The sequence below is a fragment of the Tiliqua scincoides genome, chromosome 7 (genome assembly GCF_035046505.1).
Source record: "Tiliqua scincoides isolate rTilSci1 chromosome 7, rTilSci1.hap2, whole genome shotgun sequence".
Classification (NCBI taxonomy): domain Eukaryota; kingdom Metazoa; phylum Chordata; class Lepidosauria; order Squamata; family Scincidae; genus Tiliqua; species Tiliqua scincoides.
The window spans coordinates 64,556,628-64,572,891 of NC_089827.1; the positions used below are offsets into that span (position 1 = coordinate 64,556,628).

Sequence of the window (16,264 nt, forward strand, 5' to 3'; positions counted from 1 at the left end):
ATGCATAAATAAAGGTATTATTAATTGTAACAACACAGTACTTAGCATTTACATAGTGTCCTTGAGTGTTCTAAGCTTTCTACTTGAGTAGCATCAGGGATTGCTGATAGAGAGCCCAACCCGAACTCTCAGTACTGGTGGCAGCCATAGTATCAGAGGTGAGAGGCACCATAGGAAGTCTGGTTTAGGGCTTTGTCCAGGGCCCCCAGCAACCTGATGCCAGCAATGCATGTGTGTTATCTTGTAAGTACATCAAATTAGCACCCCCATTTTGCAGGTAGAAATCTCAAATTAAAAAGAAGCAGCTTTTCTGAGACCACCAAGGCAAGATTTGAACAGGGGAAATTCTGACTCATGACGGCCAGCCCAAACCTTTTCAGCACTGGCGCAGTGGGGTTGTATGGCCCACACCATGTCCAGTGCTGCAACTGAGCAGGCCTGGAACACTTGTTCCCTTACCCCTTGTCAAGACCCAGCCTGCCGAATTGGGCTACTCAGATCTGAGAAGCCCAGTGAGGGCTTTCAGAATTGAGGCAAGGGTTAGGATATTCCCTGCCTCCTCCTCTGCCTGAACCACATGCCGAAACACCCCCTTTCTGCCTCCATTCCACACAACCTCCTGCACTGCTTGGCACTGTACTTACCAGCGCCAGTGGCCACGCTTCCGGATTCAGCACCAACACTTCCTGCTCATGAGTTGTTGCAAACGTGATTTACTGCACATTTGCAACAGCTAGCGGTGGCTAGCACCGCCGGCACTGCACTAGGATAGGATTGGGCCATGAGTCTCTTAGCCACTACAGCACACCCCTTCTCTATTATTTAAATGAGGGAGGGAACCCTCCCTAAACACAGAAAGCAAAGTTGTTCAGGAGAATGGTTCTGGCCTAATTTTCCCTGTGTATAAGATTTCTATCTTGCTGGGTGGGTGGAAGAATTTAGCCAGACAAATTATTTCCTGCAATCTAAAGAGGTATGGTCTAAAGAACAGTTTTGTGATATGATGAGCTCGTATTTGTAGAGCATCTGTCAGTGGAATCCATGTCTGTCAAAATGCACCTGAGTTGAGGTTCAGGTGTTTCACTCGAGAGTGAATCTCTTACTTTATTGGGTTGTGTCTCAGTGGCTTAGGGATTAGATTCCCCAGGAGGAGATCAGAACTGCATTCTTAATTAAAAGGTGGAGGTATACATCTAGGCAAGGATAGTGTAGCATCAATAGCATAAAAAGGCCCTGAGCAATATCAAGCTTACAAAAGCCGTATAGCTTTCCCTTGTCAGAAGGTTGGTGCTTTCCAACCAAAGCATAAGAGCTTAACAGCATTGTGGCATGAATTGTAGCATCTTGCTAGTAGTGTGGGAATCCTAGAAATTATTGACCTGAAATAAGTTTTATAATTCCCATTGGGGAAAAATGCTATCCTGTAAGAATTGTAAAGTCAAATATTATTAAAATAAAAACTTTCCATCTCTCTACAAATCGAATTTAAAATAGAATGTGCCACACTTTAGTTTTTATGCTGTTTAAGTGAAACAAAGAAAAAATATAATGTAGTAGTCAACAGATTTAAACTACAGTTGGGCTACATCCCTGAGCATATTTAATTCCAAGTACTTCCAATGAATTCATTGGGGCTTATATTGCATACACAGCAACTGTTACCCTGCACATGCCCGATCTTGTCTGATCTCGGAAGATAAGCAAAGTCAGGCCTGGTTAGTACTTGGATGGGAGACTGCCTGGAAATACCGGATGCTGTAGGCTTATACGTACCATAGTCTTTTGAGACTGAAGGTTGCCAACCATATTGCATAAACATGCTCAGAACTGCTTTCCAGAACACTGTGATGATACTTCCTCTCTTATTTCATTCAAATCCCTTCATAAAACCCACTTTTTCTGTGAAGCTTTTGGCACAACTCCTTAATCCTCATATCCTGTGATAACTAATCACACTTTCTTCCCCTTACAATGAGCAAGCATCCTTTGCCTGAGAAAATATGTTTCCATTTAAATCGCAGTTCTCTGTTAAATCTAGGCAACATCCTGTCATGTTCTTACCAGAGCTGCAGGTAGCCTTCCTGTCACACATAGCCTTCCTTTTTCAAATGTAAATTGGAGTCCATGACTCTCCTATCAGAAGCAACTACAAAGAAAATAAAAACAAAAACTAACAGCATCTCAAATCCACAAATTTATGCATTGTTTATAGTTCAGCTCCCATCTCTGTATGTGATGGGATTTGGGACCTGCAGTTTTAACTAACTGCAGCGCAGACTTGACCTGAGTTCCCAGATGCGACCAGGGATTTTTATTTATTTATACAGATATTTATATACCACCTTTCTCTGGTCATCAGATTTTTCCTCAGACTTTAATCCAAGGCGGTTTTCATAGGCAGGCTGTTCTAAACCTTACAATTGAATAGTTCTAGTCTTTCATAGAACTCCTCATTCCAGCTGGATTCCTTCCTGGTCTAGCCTCTCTCTGGCCCTTCGCCTCCCATGCTCCGCTTGACAGCAACTCTTCTCTGCCACCTAGGGTCAGCTCATCAGTGTATCAATGTGTCCTCAGTTCTTGGGTACTTCCGGTTGTTTCAAACTGGCAGCCTCTGATCTTCAGGCATACAAGGCGGCAGCTCTCCAGGAGCCTTTCTGGGGCCCACAGAAGCCTCTCTGAGCTTCAGAACTCCTCCAGACAGCAACCTAAGAACACCTCCAGTCACACCTGGAGGTCTTATCTACAGGATCATGGATTTGTTTATCTGTGGGTTTCCGTATCCATGGGGAAGGAGGGGATATGGGAACAGATCCCCTGTGAATGCTGACATCTGACTATATAGCCAACTGGAGTCTTCACCATACACTTAAGTGACCATGCACTTAAGTGGTTGAGCCATTTGGGCATCCCAGAAGAGGAAATTCCATCATTTGGGTGCCACTGCCAAGAAGGCTGTATTTCTTGTTTCTGTCAATTGTACCTCACTGACAGGCCTCAGATGACAACCAGTATTCACAGATGAAGATACATGTGACAGGAGGCAGTCTTTCAAGTACCCAGGTCCCAAACCATTTAGGGTTTTAAAGGTAATCGCCACCACATGAATAATGCACTGAAAGCCAGTGCACTTTGTGCAGCACAGGATTTCCCAGAAAGACCCAGACTGCTGTGTTCTGACCCGGTGGAAGTTTCCAAACTGTTTTTATGGGCAGTCCCATGTGGAACATGCTCCAGTAATCTAGATGTCAGGTGACCAGAGCATGGAGCACTGTGGCCTGATATGCTTTCTTCAGGAATGGGTACAACTGGCATACCAGCCAAAGCTAGGCAAAAGCACTCCTGGCCACTGCCAACACCTGTTTCTCATGAATCAAGCCTAGATCCAAGGGCACTTCCAAGCTGAGAACCTGAACCTTCAAAGGAAATGCAACCTGGTCCGGTTGTATAGTGGGCCCTCAGTATTCACGGGGATTAGTTCGATGACCCTCTGTGGATACTGAAATCAGCAGATAATGAAATCGGGGGGGGGGCAGGGTCACAGTACTGCAAGAACTTGCCGGGGGGGCACTACAGGCCCTCTGGAAATCATGCTAGCCATTGTCTTCAGAATGCCTCCCAAACACAACCAGAAGTCAGTTCTAGTTTGTGTCCAAGACTTTTGGTCACAGTTGGGAGGTATTCTGAGGCCGGGGAAGGCCCACGAGACTCTCTCCAGCCCCAGGCCTCAGAACACCTCCCAGCCACAAAAGGAAGCTACTTCTAGTCATGTCTGGGAGCCAGATAAGAAGGGCCCACTGTGCTTCCAGTTCTGAAAAGTGCTTCTACTGACCAAGAGCATCTCTGTCTTCCCTGAATTAAGTTTGTTTATTAACCCACATCTAGTCCTTCACCACAGCCAGGCAGTGGTTCAGAACCTCAAAACCTCCCTAATCGCTGTTGAAAAATAGAGCTGGGTGTTATCTGCATATTGGGACATTACGCTCCTAAACTACAGATAGCCTCCCATGATCTCATTAAGCTGTTAAATACCATGGTATTCTCTCTCTCTCTCTCTCAATAAAGGATCTTAAAATTAAGAATTACCTTACTAGACCTGGTAAGGCCCTTGATTTGTTGCTGCTTCGGAACCCTATGTGTGCTACCTTGAGTTTAATGACAGAAGAAAAGGGGGTTATAGATAAATCAGTGTTGAAAAATGCATATTCAGGGAGGAAAGGATGTTGACCCTTTGGGAAATTAGACCTGATGCACCCCTAGCAACAAGAATAAATTAAGTCCATTTGTCAGGAAAAAAGGCAAAATGTTCCAAATATTGTGATGTTTGGAAGTTTAGACCAGAATCTATTGTCATTCGCCAGGATTTGAGGATGGGACCTTGGAGCCCAAATGAGGGGAATACTTTGCTGCCCCCCCCCACAGGTGCACCATAGTCCCCAATGCTATTTGTGAATATTACAAAGTAAGGGAAGAGTTTTTCCTCTTTAGGTTGCTCGGCTCAGATGGTGTAAGAACAATAAATCATAAATAAAATAAAAAGCTGCTGGAGAGGATCAACACCTCTTGGTGCATGAGGAATTGGCAGCTGGCCCCGAACTTTTAGGGTCCCCCTCCCCCTCTTTCTCTGCTTTTATCAAGGTGCTTAAAATCTTACGTACTCTTGGAATGGTAAAACTGAAAAAAGCCAAGCCCACTGTTTTCATGTGAGAGAGGATTCTCGTTATCCTTTCAAGAAATCACGCACACACAGACACACATACACCTGCCCCCCACCTCTGATCTTATTGATTCGTGTGGCTGTAATTTATTATAGTAGGAGAAAATTCTTCTCAGATGAACCCCTGTTGAGCCCGATCTGCTTGCAGACAGAAAATCATTCAAATGAAAGAGAGTGTTTAATATCACCTCAGGAAAGGTTTGGCTGAGGTAATCACTTTAAGCCATTTCTGCCCAACATTGCATATATGCAACAGGTGTCAAATGTGTACACCTGTGGGCTGGGCAGAAATGGGTTAATACCTGGTTTTAACACTGGAGGTGACTGATAATGGGACGAAGGAAGCGTTATGAGGAAGCAAATGAATTGGGGGTAACAAGGGTCAAATCCCTGCTCAACCATGAAGCTTCCTGAGTCGTCATCTCTCACCCTCGCCTACCTCAGAGGGTTGTTGTGAAGATAAATGGAGGGGAGGAACTATGTGCACCACACTGAGCTCTGTGGAGGAAGAGTGGTAGAAAAAATTGAGAAATAAATATCCTGAGCCCCTGCCCCAGGCTTGACCTGCCCCCTGCATCCTTTCAGATCTATGCTAGCAGAAGAGCAGGCATAGATCTGAGGAGTCTCACAGGGAACCAGGCAGTAGCTAGAGAGGTACATAGTTTCTTTTTTTACATACCTCTCCCAGCCAGTCTGGTCCCTGCCTGTGTGCAGGATACAGAAGCCACAGCATCAGCTGCCCTGCACACCCACATGTGATAAGATTGGACCATTTGATCAATCCTTTTCTGTAGGGCAATGGCCCCTTCCTCATGAGTTTCCAGAAATTGAATTCCACATTGTGTTTTTTGTGATCTCTTTTTTCTTTGCCCTGAACCTACTGCCAAGCAGTCCAATTGAGCCCCCCCCCCCCCCCCGAGAGAAATGTTTCTTTCTACACCGTTCATGTTGCCTTATGGACCATTCTTTTGCTCTCTAGCCCTGGTCTGGCTGGCCAACTGTAGCTCAGCAAGTGTCATCCAGCATGGAAAAAATGCAAGGCCTGGAGAAAGGGCAGAATTGAGAAAGAGTTCAGCCTCATAAGAGTTTGATAAATGTACCATTGGAAATGAGATCAAATACAAAAATGGAAAATCAATTGAGATTTCTGAAAGCCACTGTAGAAATAGTACTGAGAGAAGAGGCAGAGGTGGTGGCTCTGACATGTGTTCAGAGCATTATTTTGGTGATGGGTGGGCCATACTCCACTTCTTTCAGATTTGCTCAGAAATTAATTGACTTCTTCTCGGGGGGGGGGGGGGGGCGAAAGCAGGACTAAATGGGATCATTTCCCAAGACAATTTAGGTTGAGGAAATAGCAACCCCCTCCCTGTTAGCTCTTCACCCTCCCTTAGCAAACTCCCCTAGACTTTACTTACTTGCCAACAGATGGGAGCAGCAACAGAGGTGGCAAGGAAGGATTTTTCTCCCATACTCATCTGTTCCACTGTGCACCAGAAATGCAGTTGTGTCTGCCCAAGATTTTACACTCTCTGTAGCCCTAATACATTAATGGTCCAATCCTATCCTTGGTTGGCTTGTGGCAGTGCCAACACAGCTTCTGCTGCATCCCATGGATAGCAGCATTGTATAGAAATTTTTTACTTGCCTTCTCTGCCACTCCCTGGTCCCCAGTGGGTCTGCTTGGATCTACAGCAGCTCTTTTGCGTGTATAAATCTGGTAGGTCCATGCAGACATGTTGAGCCATTGAAAGAAAGTATATAAATAAATAAATATTTCTATAATTAAATGATTGCCTTCAGAATCAATAGAAATTCACTCTTTAGCGAATGTACATTCTGTGGTAACTGTGCTTTTGTTGATGTGCAGTGTACAAAATGGGCCTTAGAGCAGCTTGGGGGGGGGGGTCTGCATTTGTATTAGTTGCATTTTTCAACTTGCTTTTTACAAGAAGTTACAAGTTGCATTTGAATTAGTTGGAGAGCCTATGGCCCATGAGAGAAGGGTGCTGGAGGTATGTTGTACCCGGACCCAGAATAAAAACGGGGCCCAAGAACCAAAGGGCTAAAACATTTCCTGGGGTCATACATTTTCCAGTCTCACCAGGGCCCATGAGAGAGGGTTATAGGGGATATATCGTATCTGGGCCCAGGGTCAAAAAAGAGCCAGTGGAGAGGATCTGGAAATTTCCTGGGCTCTCAGAAAATATATATTGTGTGAAGACTAGCATTCACATTTTTGGTAAGCCCGCATAGTTTTATACGAGTATATTGTGATTCGCAAAAGTTATGATCCAATGAAAAAGGGAAGGGCCCAAAAGAATCTTTGTACCCCCAGAAGGAGCCCCTAAAACCTTTGTATCCCCTGATAAAATTCCTCTCAGAGGCCCTGGTTACACTGATCCCTATTCTACCTTCCTTGACCACAGTCATCTGAGTTTTTGCCATGTTGAGGAGAGGAAGAGGTGATTGAGTGTATAACAGAGATATCTTTAACTCATGTACTGTATTACATTGATAAGAAAATTTGTAAAATGAGATGGTTGAAATTTTCTCAACTATTGGCTTGTCTTCCATGAATCTTCCAAAAGGAAATTTGGCTGAAAATACTTCTGCAGAAAGGATTAGAGAGGAATTCATTCAAACTGTGTAGAAAGTTCATCTTAATATTGTTGTTTCAACACTGACAAAGAGCTACTGATTTGCTAAGGAGCTTACCCAAAATGTTTACTCAAAGACTACACTGTCTGAACACCTCTTTGATAATAAGCATGGAGCAATCAGAAATTGTATGTCAACTCTGTTTGCTGGGCCTGACCAGAATAAATCTGTTAATACTTTATCATGCAGCTTAAGAAACGTAAGGGCAAGGGGCTTGCATGGAGGTCACCTGTGTTCAAATTGAGTTGTTTGCTGTCTCTCAGGGATGTAAACTACTACTGGCTGAGTTACAGACATCTGAGTTACGAATGGCTGCATGAGTGCTTTCTTGCAGGTGTAGTACATCCTATAGTGGTGATTTTATGCAGACATGAAAATGTCGGGCCAGCAGGAACCAGATGTTTTCAACTTTTCTACAGGCCTTCAGAACCAAACAGGTGCATGTGTAGGGGGGCTTACAGTCCAGTCCTAACTACCTTTCTAGCACTGACACAGCCATGCTGACAGGGTGCATGTTGCATCCTGCAGTGGGAGGGGGGCAGTCATGGAATCCTCAAGGTATGGGAATGTTTGTTTCCTTACCTTGGGGCTACATTGTGGCTGCACACGGAAAGTGCAAAATTCGGCTGTAAGTGTACTGACTTGACTGCATTCTATATACAGGTCCAGCCTTGTTATACACAGATTTTTTATTCACGGATTTGACTCAACAAGAATGGCCATAGCAAATGAGGAGGAATGTGCTGATCCCTGGAGAAGGGGAAGAATGCATCCCTTTAAAATCAGTTTAAAAAACTGAACAGTCCTTTAATAATAGCCTCGTTAATGAGGGGGGGCAGTTGGCTGACAATCCATCAATCCTTCTCTCTCCAGGCGACCCCTCCCTTCCCCCTGAGCACATGAAAGAAAGGTGATCACTTTGCATTGGTGAAGGGAGGGGCTGAGTGAAGCTTTCTAAGTGCTTGGAGGAGGACTGATTGATGAATTGTCTTCTTAAGGACTCTTATCTTACATCACAAAGGTCAGCAAGGCTGTTTTTAAATCACAGGAGCAAATAAACTTTGTTTTTTAAATGGATTTGCTATAGTGCATTTTTTCCCATCCACATGAGTGCTTGGAACGGAACCCACGTGAATAGTGAGGCTCAACCTGTATCCTTAGAGAGACTGTTGTGTCAATGGAGATTCCGTGCTTCTTGGGTCGGTGTTATTTTGATGTGAACCTGCTATCTAACAGGGACGTCCAGTTGTATTTACTGGAATTTACTACCAAGTAAACATGCTTAAGACCTGGATGTTAACCTAATTTTTTAAACCATTTTTGCCCAACCCACAGGTGTACACATTTGGTCCCTGTTGTGTGTATGCAGCATCGGGCAGAAATGGTTAAACTAACCATGACCTGTTGTGTCCTTTTTAAAAAAAAATTAGGAATTTCCTATAAATATGAACCTATATACAAACATTGGTCCTTATCTTTGATTTTCTGATTTTATGATCAACCCTCCAAAATGCCAGCTGAGGGCCCAATCCTATTCAAATTTCCAGCACCGGTGCAGCTGCAATGCAGCCTTGAGGTAAGGGAACAAATGTTCCCATACTTTGAGGAGGTTTCTGTGACTGCTCTACCACCACAGGATGCAGTGCATGCCCCATTGGCAAGGCTGCACCAGCATTGGAAAATTGGATACCATTGGGCCCTGAGACAAGTAACATTATATCCTTAGCTATTGAAGTAAGATTTTGAACTTATCAAGAAAAATGTTATTTTGAGCAGCCAAGGCAATATGAGTTCTAGTATCAGTCCAGTCTTCTAAAGACCTTCTATGGGCAATGCCAGTGGGGTGGATGTACTCATTGATATGTACATTTTTAATGCTTTCATTTTTGTTACCTGCTCTGAGATGCATAATTTATAGCAATGAAGAGTCTAGTACAATATTCTGATCTTGTATCATAATTGATGAGCCAATTACAAAGATACAAGATATTCTGATTCTGAAGATGCTGGTGGAGCCTGTTTATTTGCGGATTTTATATCCGCTGATCTGGCTCAATGCTAGTCCCCCGGTGTTGAGCCAAACTTGGCTCAACCTGAACCCTCTGGAGCCAAGCTGTGCTCCAGTTGTCTCTGGAGGGCTTTCTGAAGTCTGCAGAGGCCGTACACATCTGCCCGTGGTCTCTGTGGGCTTTAGAATGACCCTTATGGGCAAAAAATACGCTACTTCCAGTTTCCTTATGGAAACCATGTTATGTTTTTATACCGTTTATGCTGGGCCTCAGAATGTCTTAAAAGACATAAAAACATCACTTCTGGTTTCCCGAGGGAAAACAAAAGTCGGCTTTTTTCTTCATAAGGAACATTCTGAATCCCACAAAGGCCGCGGTCGGACATGTGCGGCCTCTGTGGGCTTCCGAAAGCCCTCCAGAGCCAGCTGGATCACAGCTCTGGTTGCCTTCGGAGGGTTTACGGGGCCAAAACTGTGGATTCCGTTTGTCCACTGTTTTTGGTATCCGTGGAGGGGGGTTCCAAGAATGGCTCCCTTGCAGATACCAAGGCCCCATCTGTATTCAGATTCTTAAGTTTAAAAAACCAGAAATATTGCTGTGTACATATTTCTGTGACTGACAGACAGTGGGCTCACATGACATGACAGGATATTCTTGCTCAAAGATCATTTTTGTGGTGACTGAATGATGACTTGCTTCACATGACTGCTACTGCAGAAATTTGTTTTCCTAAAAAAAGCTTAATGTGAGCTAACACTTAACACAGAAGATAAGGAAGATTATAATGTTCAAATGAGAACCATGTTGTTAAGAATATTCATATACCGCTTTCCACCCAAAAAAAGTTCACAAAGTGTTCTACAGAGAAAATAAAACAACAAAATGGTTATATCAGCCTATGGTTTTCTTATTGTATGTAAAGTTGAGAGATCTTTTGTAAAATTGGAATATTCCGATGTAGGATTGAAAGGGCTTGTAACAAAAAGTGTAAGTGCAGGCTAAGGTTTAAACAGAAAACCTAGATGGGAAACATTAAATTGTTATAGATGGGTTCAGTTGCTTCTCAACAAGCTGCAGCTCTGCCCCCAGTGCAGCAGTGCTATAGTGGAGAAAAGTGGTCATTACTTGTGTTTTTTGCTTGTCTGTAGGTCTTTGCTCAGGGCTAAGCCTCTTTATTTATAATTTCTTCATGCATCAGATGAATTGAACTGCAATCCACAAAAGCTTATGCTGAAATAAATTGGTTAGTCTTTAGGTGCTGCAAGACTCTCTTTGCTGTGTGTTCGTTGCATTTATAACCCACCTTTCCTCCAAAAGCTCAGCTACATGTTCCCCCCACAACAACCCTGTGAAGTAGGTCAGGTTGAGAGAGAGAGAGAGAGAGAGAGAGAGAGTGTGTGATTGGTCCAAGGTCATCCAGTAACCTTCATGGCCAGGATTTAAACCCAGGGTTTCCTGCTCAAAAGCTAGCACTACACAAAGCAACTTATCTGGGCCAGATCTGGACTACCACCCAAAAGCATTCATCCTGTAGTCCCAAAAAGTCCTACCACGGCCCGTGGTGGTCCTAAAAACGAATTCAAGTTTGTAATTCTGTCTCTGTAAGACAGACCAAGGGCAGAAGCTTCCTTTGAAATCATTCTGTCTGGGCATGCATCTCTCTGCACCGTACCCATCTGTTTTTTTAACTTTATGGCGTAATCGAGAGGTTCACCCATGCGTAATGAACATGTATGCATTCTTGCTGTTGATGGACACGATATCTTGTCTCTGCAGTAGAAGATTGCCGACCCCTGCACTACACCATACTGGCTCTCCTACCACCTGGAGTGGTTGGGTCCTGTCCTTGGGACAGCCCCACCTTTTATTTGATAGAGATCTTTGCTTTTTCCCTTTCTTGTTTGTGTGGGTCCCCAGGTAGTTGAGAAACTCAGAATTTCAGAACCTGGGTGGTCCTAGAGTTGTGAATTCTAGAGATCAGTTCTTGCAGTTCCTCAACCAATGCCTTCCTGCAGCTCCTATTGTTTGATCTTTCTCAGTTTCCATTCACTGCACTCCAGTTTTGCAAGGGGATAGGACTGTGTGTCTTGCAGCAACAGAAGCTCCTTTCTGACCTTTGAACTGAATAGGGGCTGCTGAGGCTGAATCCCCTCCGAGTCAGGTTTGTGGCTGCAGTACCAAAGGAAGCTTTATCCTATATGTATATGGGTCCTAACATGACCGGAGTTTTGCAACCACTTGCCAGACCCATTCTGTAACTAGATATTGTGGAAGGCCAGGGATACGTAATAGTTTATTAGGTTCTAAAAGGCCTTAAGGGAACCTTTTTTTAGTTTTATCATGGCTCATTTCCAACAGTTTAACTGCCAATGACACAAGCTTAGCAAAGCAGTTGCTCCTGAAGCAACTGGTGTAGTCAAACTAGTTTTCACTGCTTCATCTGGTATCATAAATGTGTTTATTAATTAGTTCCAGACGATTCGTTCTGAAATCTGCATTAAATTGTCCTGCCCTCTTCCATTGTATTTGATGGCATTAAAGCGGCATTAAAAAAGAAATTGATTTCTGTGATGGTGGGTTATGGAAGTAAGGGTGCAATCCTAACCGCTTATGTCAGTACTTTCTAGCACTAGCATAGCGGTGCCAATGCAATGTCTGCTGCATCCTGCAGTTGGGTGTCACTCATGGAGGCCTCCTCAAAGTAAGAGAATGTTTGTTCCCTTACCTCAGAGCTGCATTGCCCTTATGTCAGTGCTGGAAAGCACTGACATAAGGAGTTAGGATTGCGCCCTTTGTCTATTTATGCCTTCCATCCATTTATGCGAGTGTGTCTATATACGAGGTCAGAATACCTTGTCTTTCTCAATCACTATGGTAAGATGGGTGAATTTAATTAAAAGTGGCTATCTTGGATCCCAGCAGCAAGCCCCCCCATGTTAGCTTTTTATTTATTCTTACAGCTTAAAGAGGAAGGTCACCAAAGTTTCTGTGTTTGTTGATTTGAAGTGACTTCTGTATAATGTAATATTAACAGCTGCATAATGACTGTTTCAGAAGGTTTGTACCTTGGAAAATGGGTTTAGGTTTATAGCATCAAAGTCCTTTTTGATGTATAAAATGCATCCCATAAAACACTAAACTGAAAGAGGAACCGCCATCTTTGTTATGTTAGGGGTCCGATTCAAATGGCCCCATACTGCTTAGCTTACATGCTCTCTCTTCCTCATTCTTTTACCTTATCAGTTCCCACATGGAGCTGTGACATTGCAGTCCTGGTCTATTTAAACCACAGGGGGGGTGCATCAGCTGAAAATTAAATGATAACCTTATATACCGGTATATATTATACAACCTTTTGTTTTGTAGGCCCTCAGGAGAGGAGTTTGATGGTTCTGATCTGGTGTTGGAAGATGTTCACTCAGATGATGAAATGTTATCAAGAGATGTGAACAGCTCTGATGACGACGATGATACCAATTCAGACTCTAGCAAAGGGGAGCTTGATATACAAGACAATAAGCAGGTAGAGCTATATTGTGATGGCAAAGTACAAGATCACCAGATGAGCATAATGGTTGATGCTGGTGTAACACAGGATGACATTTCCTTGATCTTAATGCATGTTGCTTGTCCTTGGTCTGGTAGAAATAATAAATACTGAGCATGAATTTTGCTTTGTTACTTACAATGCTTAATCTCAGTAGACAGGTGCCTTTCCCCATTCTTCTTTCTACAAAAGAGAGCAACTTTTTACTCAGTGTTTGGTAACTATAATTCGTTCACCAAGAACTCAGTGTTTGGTAACCATTTAAGAGATCATATGTGCAAGCATAAACATTTATTTGGATTAAACTCAAATTCTGTTTTTAAAAAGAGAGTTAATAAATTGAATTTTTCTGGTTGGTTTTAAAAAATCTATCCAGTTGTGCTGGCTTGACTTGTCCTCTTTGGCTCTTCCTTCTATTCTGCTTTTCATCTTCACCCAAGCCTGCACTCAGTCCTGCAGGTCTCCCCTTGCAAAGGCGTAATTGCTCGTTTCTACAAAACACCCACCACCTGCATTGTGACTTTAAGATTTGGCTGTCAGTACTCATAATTATATGTTTCTATCATCAGAACTTTTCTGATGTACATTAATTTAAAAAATTAGTAATATGGATGGAAAGTTAAGTTATGGGATGTACCTATAACTAGATACAGGAGGGGCAGGAGGTCTGGTCTAGAGGGTAGAGCCTCCATTTGCCTGAAGATAACATCCGAAGGTCGCCAGTTGGAGGCCACTGGCACCGTGCGACCTTGAAGCAGCTGACAAGCTGAGCCGAGTTATTCCATCTGCTCTGAGCGTGGGAGGATGGAGGCCAGAATGTGAAACCAGATCAAGAAAGTAACACCTGAATATGTGGTTCTTGTAAGATAGAACATTCTTTCAAATTGTAAAAATCCCTATGGGGATTTAATAAGCCTGCCTATGTAAACTGCCTTGAATAAAGTCTTGAATAAAGACCAAGAAAGGCGGTATATAAATACCTGTATTAATATTATTATTATTATCTAGAAAGTTAAATGGAACAATTTAGGAGCCCAGCAGGGCTCTTCTTATGCTCTTAATTCAGTCATCACTGCAGAGTTCCTTGAGTTTCACAGGACATGTATTGGCATTCATGGAACTTGGGACTAATGGAATTCTTATGATAGTTAGTCTGCTGTACATGGAATCTGAGAGGGGAGAGTGAAGTTTCCGAGCCATCTACTTCTTGAAATTTGCAAAGAAGTGTCTACAGTTATGATGGAAATTGAAGCAATGTATAGAGTTAGCTTTCCGATTTTATTGTAGGTTTCTTTTTCTTGAACTAGTGAACATGTTAATGATTTTTTGATCCTATACTGAATAGCATTTATAGTGATTTAAATAACACAGTTTTCTCTGTACAATTCTCTTTTCTGATGTTAGATTAGAAATAAAAAGAACACGTAAGAAATAATTCAAAAGTTATGCCTGAGAATGTTCTGTCCTACAAAACTCTCTGGCTGAGTAAGCACTCTTTTATTTTTTTAATTCCAAACAGCTTTTAGAAACCAAAGAAGTCGTGTTCTCGTTACTGAGCCATAATTGGAGAACCAAGCTATATCATTATCATGACGCCACTTCTTTCAACAGAGGGCAGGTGTCATTTTTAGGGCAGGCTCGCTGTTTTCTTGAGTATGTCCAAATGGAGGCAACTGGAATTCCTGCGGAACTTTGCCTAATCGTGATCTAAGCATGAACGTCCTTGCATTTTGAACTCTTGGTTATAAATAAACTAGAGAGAGAGCATAGATTAATAGTGCAGCAGAAAGTTTATATATAAATTTTATTTATAAATATATAAACGATTCGTTTAAAAAAATTACCTTAATCTGCAGATTAAATCAAATGGGAAGAAAACCAAGGTCTACCATATCGCTAAAGAAATCATGAGCTCAGAGAAAGTGTAAGTATCAATAATGGATTAAATTCTGTAATCTATAGATGGATGGAAAGGGGTTGCAGCAGGGGTAGCTCTCCTGCTTAATGCACAGAAGGTCTTGGCTTCAATCCCTGGTACTTCCCGATAGGACTATTCCTGTCTGAAGCTCTGGAGGGCTGCTGCCACACGGTATTAATATGGAGCTTGTTGGAAGGATGGTTTGCTTGATTGAGTATAAAACAACTTTCTGTGTTTTTCCTTGGCAGATGAGATGTTTGTGTTTTCTTTTTGTAATAGGTTTGTAGATGTCCTAAAGCTCTTGCACATTGTAAGTATTTACATCTATTCATATGCTTGTTTGATTACAATGTTGTTTGTGGTCTTCTTACAAAAATGTTATTAAATCTCAGTTATTAATGCTTCCTATCAAATAACTTAATGGGAAACCAAATCCTACCTAAATCCCCACACGGCAATGCAGTGGGGCCTGCACAGGCTGTGCTGCATCCTGCAGGAGATTTTCACTGCTGGAGCTCTTCTTGGGGCACATTTGTCCCAGGGAAAACCTCAACAGCCACACTGGGTCAACTTAGATCTGCACCAATCAGTATTGATCCATGCAGATGGATCAGATCTGAGAAAGAGGTCTGGATTCAGTGTGCACCGCTACCACCGAACCCGTCTCCTGCCCCATCGCCTCCCTGTTTTCCCTCCCCCGCCTCTTTCCACCCCCTGCACTGGGCTTACTTGCTCCAGTGGTCTTCCATTCTTCCTGTGGTGCACATGAGAAGGCTCCAGCCTTCCCACCAGCACACTGGCTCCTTGCGCTACTGCTAAGTGCTTTATGGTGCTTTTGCAGCAGCCAGCACCAGCAGAAAATGCATCCCACTGCTTCCTTTGAGTAGGGTTGGGCTGTAAGAGTGTTATATGGTAAGATCAGTTAGACTTGGAGCGCAATCCTAACTTGTGCTGGAACAGGCAAGCCAAGAGGCTTGCGCTGTATCCAGCGCAGGATTGTGGCCAGCAGCTGCTTAACCAGAGGCAAGGGGAAACATTTCCCCTTATCCCTGGGTAAGGGCTGCTGGTGCCTATGGATCTCCTTGGACTTGCGCCCCCTCCTGAGGTGGCACAAGTCCTAGAAGAGTGGAGCGGCTTGAAGATGCTCCGTTCTTCCTGGGAACAGGGGTTGGGATCCGGCATAACTGCCAGATCCCAACCCCACCTCCCGCTCCCTGGTCGCTCGCCCCCGGGGCCGCCCATCGCCGTTCCTCCCCCAGCCCAGGAACGCCTCCCGCCCCCCTCCTCCCCCCATGCCTACCTTTTTCGCTTACATCGGCCCTGCGGGGCCAACACAAGCACCGGAGGGAAAGCCAGCGCAGAGGCTTCTGTCAGCCTCCACAGACCGGCGCTTCTTGGAGCGCCAGCCTGGCTTC

At 43.5% G+C, this 16,264-nt stretch overlaps 1 protein-coding gene across 2 annotated transcripts in view; it reads left to right on the forward strand.

Annotated features, from left to right (window-relative positions):
• The window catches only part of FGD6 (FYVE, RhoGEF and PH domain containing 6), a 74,096-nt gene that overhangs the window by 23,154 nt on the left and 34,678 nt on the right, over nucleotides 1-16,264 (forward strand). For both annotated transcript variants that reach the window (XM_066633567.1, XM_066633568.1), the window contains exons 3-5: nucleotides 12,751-12,907; nucleotides 14,788-14,855; nucleotides 15,129-15,159. In XM_066633567.1, coding sequence (XP_066489664.1) covers nucleotides 12,751-12,907; nucleotides 14,788-14,855; nucleotides 15,129-15,159 — 256 coding nt within the window. The remainder of the gene's footprint in view (nucleotides 1-12,750; nucleotides 12,908-14,787; nucleotides 14,856-15,128; nucleotides 15,160-16,264) is intronic.